The sequence below is a fragment of the Saccopteryx bilineata genome, chromosome 1 (genome assembly GCF_036850765.1).
Source record: "Saccopteryx bilineata isolate mSacBil1 chromosome 1, mSacBil1_pri_phased_curated, whole genome shotgun sequence".
Taxonomy (NCBI): Eukaryota; Metazoa; Chordata; class Mammalia; order Chiroptera; family Emballonuridae; genus Saccopteryx; species Saccopteryx bilineata.
The window spans coordinates 192,458,947-192,467,719 of NC_089490.1; the positions used below are offsets into that span (position 1 = coordinate 192,458,947).

The 8,773-nt window shown below is 37.2% G+C and overlaps 1 protein-coding gene across 1 annotated transcript in view; it reads left to right on the top strand.

Annotated features, from left to right (window-relative positions):
• SLC7A11 (solute carrier family 7 member 11) overlaps window positions 1-4,823 on the top strand; it is an 81,794-nt gene extending 76,971 nt beyond the window's left edge. Inside the window, exon 12 of the mRNA XM_066233149.1 lies at window positions 3,508-4,823. Coding sequence (XP_066089246.1) covers window positions 3,508-3,575 — 68 coding nt within the window. The 3' untranslated portion in view covers window positions 3,576-4,823. The remainder of the gene's footprint in view (window positions 1-3,507) is intronic.
• Window positions 4,824-8,773: the final 3,950 nt, after the last annotated feature.

Sequence of the window (8,773 nt, forward strand, 5' to 3'; positions counted from 1 at the left end):
AGAGTGTGGGATAGGTTGTATTGCCGAAGGAATATTAGGATATACGATCATATGCTGTTTTTTTCTTGCCGATGCCCTTTGTATGGATCAGACAGAAATAACAGTCACTGCTGTGGTCCTTAGGTTCATGCCAAAGCACGGGAATACCAAAAGGCATTTCTTTGCATTTTCCTTTTGTCCAGTCACAAAGCATTTTCTCACAATTATGACACACAATATGAAAAGCCCAATTCTTGTCTTGATCGCCAAAGGGAAGTTAAAAATAGACAATATATGCACATGTCACAAATGATGAAATATTGTGCCTTTGACATTGAAGTGTATAACAGCCACATATATAACAGAAGATGTCTGGACTATTCTTACATTTACGCCTGGTTGAAGAAGCCATGATTCAAACTTAAAACACAATAAGAGGGTGTTTTTATCAGATAATAATTTTTTTACATTTAAAAACTACAATTATGTAAAAGTGATGTTTGTAAAACAGTAATTGCCTTGTGGTTATGTTCAATCCAAGAGTCGTTGCCCTTTATCTCCAATTTAAAAACCAATGCATGGGCCCTGGCCGGTTGGCTCAGTGGTAGAGTGTTGGCCTGGCGTGCAGAAGTCCTGGGATTGATTCCCAGCCAGGGCACACAGGAGAAGCGCCCATGTGCTTCTCCACCCCTCCCCCTCTCCTTCCTCTCTGTCTCTCTCTTCCCCTCCCGCAGCTGAAGCTCCATTGGAGCAAAGATGGCCCGGGCACTGGGGATGGCTCTGTGGCCTCTGCCCCAGGCGCTAGAGTGTCTCTGGTCACAACAGAGCGATGCCCTGGAGGGGCAGAGCATCGTCCCCTGGTGGGCGTGCCAGGTGGATCCCAGTCGGGCGCATGCGGGAGTCTGTCTGACTATCTCTCCCCGTTTCTGGCTTCAGAAAAATACAGGAAAAAAAAGTAAAAAAAAAAAACCCAAAACAACAACAACAACAAAAAAAAACCAATGCATGCCATTAACTGTAACAAAAAGAAATTAAAATTGCATAAAAACTAGAGTATGCACCAAAAAGACAGATTTCAGATTTGGAATCAGCGATGCAGAAATATATAGAAACAATTCTAAAACCTCATGCAACAGAAAATGAAAATAAATTGTTCTCCAATGTAATATTCCATTGTGAGTGTGTATCACATTTTCTTTATCCATTCATTTGTTGATGGACACCTGGGTTGCTTTCAAATCTTGAACATGAGTGTGCAGATATCCCTTCGAGATACTGAGTTCAGTCCCTTTGGATACATCCTCAGGAGCAGAATTGCTGGGTCATATGATAGTTCTATTTTTGATATTTTGAGGAGCCTGGAACCTGTATACTGTTCTTCATAATGGCTGTTCCAATTTCCATCCCCACCAACAACATATAAGGGCTTTCTTTCCTTCTCATCCTGGCCAACATGTTTATCTTCTTTTTTATATATTTTATTTTTGGAAGAATATGGATTTTTTTTATTGCTCCCCTTATGGGGGTGTATAATTTGTTCCAGGCCAGCAGGCCTCTAGGCTTCTGCAGTCATCGGAATCCTGCTACCCTACACCTGTCTCTCCATCCCTGGGGCAATGCCACTGACAGTGTGGACTGCAGACAAGTCTAGTCCATGAACTCCTTGGTCACAGTACCACAAATTGAGTCATACCATCTTAACATGTGTGAAGTGACATCGCATTGTGGTTTCGTTTTGCATTTTCCTGATGAACAGTGATGTTTAACACCTTTTCATATCTGTTGGCCATTTATATATCTTATTTGGAAAAAAGCATCTATTCATGTCCTTTGCCCATTTTTAAAAATTGGATTATTTCCTTTTTCTGCTAGTAAGTTATCTGAGTTCTTCATATCATTTTGGATGTGTGCTTTGCTAACATTTTTTCCCATTCTGTAAGTTGTACTTTCAACTTAATGTGTCCTTTGCTTTGGAGAAGCTCTTTAGTTTAATGTAGTCACGTTTGTTTTAGTTTGTGTTGTCTGTGCTTGGTGACTTAAGCAAGAAGTCATTGCCTAGACCAGTGGTCCCCAACCTTTTTTGGGTCATGGACCAGTTTAATATCAGAAAATATTTTCACGGACCAGCCTTTAGGGTGGGACAGATAAATGTATCACGTGACCGAGACAAGCGTCAAGAGTGAGTCTTAGACGGAAGTAACAGAGGGAATCTGGTCATTTTTTTAAAAATAAAACATCATTCAGATTTAAATATAAATAAAATGGAAATAATGTAAGTTATTTATTCTTTCTCTGTGGACCGATACTGGTCCACGGCCTGGGGGTTGGGGACTACTGGCCTAGACCAATGTCAAGGACCTTTTTCTCTGTTTTCTTCTGGCTAAAGCTGCAAACGTCCACAGTGGTGAGGCTTGCCAGGGCTATCCAGCTCTCCCTGTCTGGGAACAGCCTCAGCTCTCTAACTGGGGGGGTGGGGTAATGCAGGCAAATGCTTCTTTTACACCCCACATCAGTGGTCCCCAACCCCTGGGCCACGGACCAGAGACATTTGGCACCGGTCCTCAGAGAAAGAATAAATAACTTACATTATTTCCATTTTATTTATATTTAAGTCTGAACGATGTTTTATTTTTTAAAAATGACCAGATTCCCTCTGTTACATCCATCTAAGACTCACTCTTGACGCTTATCTTGTAAGTTTGACAATTATATTTAAAAATACCAGTTTTTACACTGGTCGCATAATTTTATTTTGTGCATTTATCCATCCCACCCTAAAGGCCAGTCCGTGAAAATATTTTCTGACATTAAACTCGTCCATCCGTGGCCCAAAAAATGTTGGGGACCACTGCCCTATACAACCATCCTCGACTTTTGAGCTCCATCAGGGTTTTGCTGCTGCTTCTTTGTTGTCTAGAACTTTTCCTGAGCTACTCTCTTCAGTTTGTAGCTATTTATTGTTCTTGTTCTTTTTAAGAGGTTGATGAGCATTGGGACCCCCTGGCCCTTTATCTTGCTGACGTCACTCCTGCATCTCTCATTTCTACAGATGAGGCAAAGGAGGTCCTGGCATATGAGCTGCTTTGCTCAATAATACACAAAAAGTTTGAGAACGGAAGTCTTACTTTGATTCTTCTGAATTTGCTGAGGAATTTGTTGTAATCGCCTAGGTGCATAAACAACAAAGCAGTTTTAAACTGAATATGAAATGTGTTTTTAAACATTTATTCCTATCTTGATCCTGTTGTCTCAAAATATTTTCAGCCTCCTGTTTCATAAACAAAAATCCTATTTTAAGAAAATATTAACGTATGCTTACTGAAAAGCTATCATGAGAAGTTTTAGAGGTGACACAGAAATTAATTGAGCATGATAGGATTCTAATGAAGTAAAATATTCTTGAAAGTGCTTTATAAAATAGCAGTTGTGCATTCTCAGTATTTAACCCCAAATAAATCACATTTTTCTGATTTTCAAGCATTTCTGATTCCTGTGCATTTGTAATTTTTTTTTGTTATTTCTTTGTAGGCAGAATAACCAGAACATTACAAATATTACTGGAAGTTATACCAGAAGAAGACTGTCATAAATTATAAACTATGCACTTGAAATCTTGGCCATCTATCCTTGGCTTTGTTTCTGACCCGAGGGTTGAAGCAAAATTGGACGTTCACTTTATTTTATGAAAATCCGGAGGATTACAACTTTGGTGATGGACTAAAGAAATCAGCTATTTATATTCATATCTTTTAGTGTATTCAGACTGGTTTCTAAGAAATTTAGTTATAACTCTGTGTAGTTATGGAACGTTGATATGCAACTATACCGTGAGTACACATTGATTCTTGAGTCCCTGCTGCCTAGCCGTTGAGGTTAGGGGAAGCCTAGCTGTCACGGAATGGATAGTTGCTTCAGTGGTCTTTCTCTGTAGCATGTCTTACCATGGCTAAAATCCTTCAAATTGAAGACTGGGGTGTTTTCTGTATATATGTGTTTTGTATAAAACAATTTTTACATATTATAGATGACCATACTGTGAAAGTGTTTTCTATTTTTCTAGAGAAAGGAAAGAAAAAATAAAAAGCATACATCATCAGTATGGACAGAGGAGAGAAAGAAATGTGTTTTACATCGCCATTGCCTGGCTTTCCCTTCGATACCAACTCAGACATCACTCATCTTTTAAGAGATGATACCCAGGGCATTCTAAACAAAGGGCAGAGGGGATGTACCTAATTTTAATGAGTACGTACATTAAACAAGAGAGTCTAGAAGCTATGTTTACGAGAGAAGTTTAGGAGTTATGTTTAAGTAAAAATCCTTGAGAATGTATTATGTTGGGTTTTTTTTTTATTATTCACTATCTGGAAGCTTCATGGCTATGTGATGTTTTATTTTCACATTGGCTTATCTGATCAGGAAAGGATGTAACACCTTTCTCGGCAAAGGCAGAATCAGTTAGGTATGAAATCCTCTTAAGCACAATCACCTGTTTCATAAATAATTTACCCTTGATAAATATATCCAAATATATGCATTTTCAATTCTTTAAATTACAGTATCAACAGAAGACAGAAATCACCAAGAAAGAAAATGCCCCAAATATTATACCCAACACTGTAATCATGTCTATATGCAATGATAGCAATTCTGAACAATTTTTTTTCCATTTCATAGTTATTTTTACATGGTGATGAATTTTGACAGGTTGTATATTTCCTTTATACATTTTATATTCTGTTAAAATATCTCTTTGGATAAAGCTGTCCAGCTCAATTAGAAAAAGACATATATTTACATAAAAATTGAGGAAGGAATGTCACTGCTAAATAAGATTCACAACTGATGTTTCTAAAAATTTTCCACTTCTATATCTAGGCTTTGTCAGTAATTTCCTCACTTTAATTACCATTGGACTTGCAAAAGCGATAACTGATAAATTCACTAAAGGAAGTAGAAACTGTATATGCATGTGTGTATATTCAGACAGGTGTTATGCTAGCTTTAGAAAATGATGTGCATTTTTCTAATGAGAGTAATCATGATGAACTCTGTTAATTATTATTTATAAACTTCTAAGGTTAAGTAGTTTCTCATAGCCAGATTATGTTTTATCCTTTAGTAATTTTGTCCATTTGAAAACAAGGATTTTTGAAAGAATTAGACTAATTAAAACCATTAAGGGAAGATGTGGAGCTCACAGACAATTGACCAAAGAGGTAATGATAATTTATAATCTGAGGCAATGCCAATTCATAAATTTCAATTTTTGTTTTTGATAACATTTAGTATATATGAAAGATTGACATTTCTCAGCCAAACCCTAGTATTTAGATCTCTAAGTGAAATCATTAAGGTTTTTTGTTTTTCTCTTGCCACTGTGTTTCAAAATTTGACCTGTTATCTTTACTTCCTATATATCCATTTATCCATATTGTTGCCAGAGATATAAATAGGTTTCCTTTATATTCTCCTTTTTTGCCATATAGGCCAATATAATCTAACCCAGAAAACTCTTCTTGACTTTTTTGTGTAATGGGAAAGAAAAGGTAATGTCTCACGGGAGGTTTGTATGGTTCTTGATGATTCCTGAGGCTTATGTCGGCAGATGGGCCCTTGCATTTTACTTACTTGCCTGTTTTGGGTTATTATTTCTCTTTTATTTTATTTTATTTTATTTAAAGATTTCATTTGTTCATTTTGGAGAGTACAGAGAAAGAGAGAGAGAGGAAAGAGAGAGAGGAGAGGAGGGGAGAGGAGATAGAATCAAGAACCACCTTACCAGTTTTATAGATAACAATCCTCTCAAGAAACTGGAGCATTAGGCATCTGAACACCATACAAAAATGGATGAACTGGTTTCAAAGTGAACATACTATTTTTTCCCTCGACATATACACTACTGATTTTTATTGAAGTGTGATTTTCAAGTGAATTAATTTATTGGTCAGAAGACTTGCTTGCTGAATCCTTATTACCTCTTGTTGAAGCCTCCAGAGGCCATGCTGAAAGCTCGAGGAAAGCTAAAGACTAACGCCCAGTTATTTCCTGCAGCAGTGACTGTATTTTGAGCACCCTGTGCAGTGGGGATGTTACAGCTGTAACGGTGGGGTTGAGTGGGCTGACTTGCCTGAGGATGGTGAAGTCAGACCTCACTTGTTCCTACTGCTGCTTCGGCGCATGCTCAGAAGCATATTCATCTCAATGGGTAGCAATGCAATGTGGTTCCCTGGGTCTAAGTTCAAACTGTCTGATTTGAAAGGATCTGAGTTCCATTTCCCCTAGCATTTCTCCAAATTTTCATGTAGTCAATAATGTAATATAAAAATATTACATTTAAATAGAAAAAATAGTTTGGAGAAGTAAAAGAGATTGTTTCCTTGAATGTATGCTTATAACAGAATAGAATTGATCTATATTAAACTACTGTGTATATTCACAATTTTAAACACTACCGCATAGCACTTCTTAATCATGCCAAAGCAAAAAAACTATGTGTGTATGTATATACAACTACAGTTATCACACAAACCAGAAGAATCCTCCCCAAATTTTAAGTAGTCTCGGATTATTTTGATCCTTTCCTTGGAGAAACGGTTTCCCTAATAGTTTTCTCTTGTGAAGGTATTACTACTGCCATAAATCTAGAGCTAAACTATTAATACTTACATTTGAAAACCAAGATCTTCTTTTCATATCGTCCGTGTTCAGAGAATGGCATATTCCTTAACTCTTTTAGGCAATTTAAATTGATTGCAGCACAATAGTAATGAGTTTACAGTGGTGCTTTCCAACTATTTTGAGAATCTGCAAACAGCATCAGAGGCACTAAGAATATATAGCTTAGAACCATGAAATCGAGCGCTTCCTCTCTACGCCAAACTGGTGAACACACATGTAGTTGGGTCTTACTGATGTTAAATGCTGGCTACCTGTGGTTTAGCATAAGCATAAGTTGGAGGAAGGCAAGTCACATGGCTGCCTGGACTGAATGCTTGGAGAACTGAATTTGTCCCACCCTTCTGACAAATTTTTGACTCAAGATTTTACAGAGCTTGGTTTTCGCTTATAGCGTGGATGAGAAGGTAGTGATGCACTGGTAGAGAAGGTCTTTAGTTACTGACTCAGAATTCATCTCATGATGAATCTTTCATGTTGTTGTTTTTTTATAGTAGGTATATCCATATTCACTTTATAAAAATGGGCTTAGTGAGCTTTGTGTTAAAACTTGACTTAGCAACACTAACTTCTTTTTCAGTTATCTAGGGGTAGAAAAATGTGCCTGTGTGTTGGTATGTTCATATTAATATATCACTAGGTACCTTATATGAATGTATGAAAATGCCTTTTATATTCTGTGTCAAGCATCACTGATTTGCACCAATGGAATCAATTTAGCCCAGTGGGAAAGCGGTTACTCTGGAGGGTTGTGCTGGCAGCCATCTCTCTGATCTGTGATTAAAATATGATTTATAGACCAGCTATACCCATTAACTTGGGTCTGGAAAGCATTTGCTATGACCTTGTACCTTTCCCCTAATGGAGGTGGCAGGGCCATGGTGGATTTGGCCTGGTGATCTAAAATACAGGAACAGAGAGATCTAGCTGAGGAGGAGCGAGCCTCTGTGTCCTAAAAGGTCCTCATCTGTGGTGGGTTTCTTCACTTTGGTGTTGTGACGGTGAAACTTGGTAAAGGGGAGTGTGTGTATTTCATACAGATTTTGCACAATGTCTTGCACTGATAAATTCCTAAAGAGCAAAACTCCTTTTCAGCACCTACATTCCAATCATATCTGGAGTACTAAGATATTGATCTATGAAAATATAAATGGTGCAGAGGGACTTTCATTTGTGGATGGTGTTGTATTTCTTAGGGTTCTCTGGCACTGATGCCTCTACCGGCATGGGATATGTGAAATAAAATGGATTTTTATACAGCTTAATGATTTCCTTCTGGGGAGAGTTCTGGTGCAGAAATCACACTGCCAGATGGTGTTTATGGGCTATTTGTGTAAGTGGTAAGATACTATGAAATAAGTGTGATTTCATCTGGTGGAAACTCTTGATACATATGTTTTTGTACAGAATAAAGTTTAGTGCAATATGATGGCACTCGATTTTGCATTGAATTTAATTTTAATTGTGTTTATGTATATGTATACTTGTCATGCTTCTAACTGTTTCAACTTTTGTATATATATTTGTACATATTTTTACTTGGAAATATTTGAAATGGAAATTAAACATTTGATACTTTATATAATAGAAGTTATGTTTTAGTTTTCTTAATTTAAGTCACTGTACATTTCCTTCAATTAAAGGTTTGGGTTTTAATGATCAGATTTATCTACCATTGATTCTGTGAATTATTGATAGTTGGTGTCACCCTCTTATCATCAATTTCCTGTACTTAAAACTGAAAGTTGTGGCAGATTCAGTAAACACTGTAGACACTTTTCTTCCTCATGACCTACATCCATCTGTCCCCTGGTCCAAAATATCTAGCAACTTCTTTCTTCTGTTTCCACTTGTCCTAGTTCAGTCTTCTTATTTCTTGCCTCTGAACAAAAGTCTCATCTCTTGTCTACCTCTCATTCAGCTGTCACACGTTTCTCCAGAATGTTCATTCTGCAACAGAAATGCTATAAAAATTGTTAATGGTTTCATATTACTTTTCCTGGATAGATAAAACCCAAACTCTTTCATATAACACAGGGCTTTCCATACCCACCACCTTTCTCCAGCTACAAACGACTTCTTCTACAATCTCTCCAGCCATAGCAAATGTCTTTTT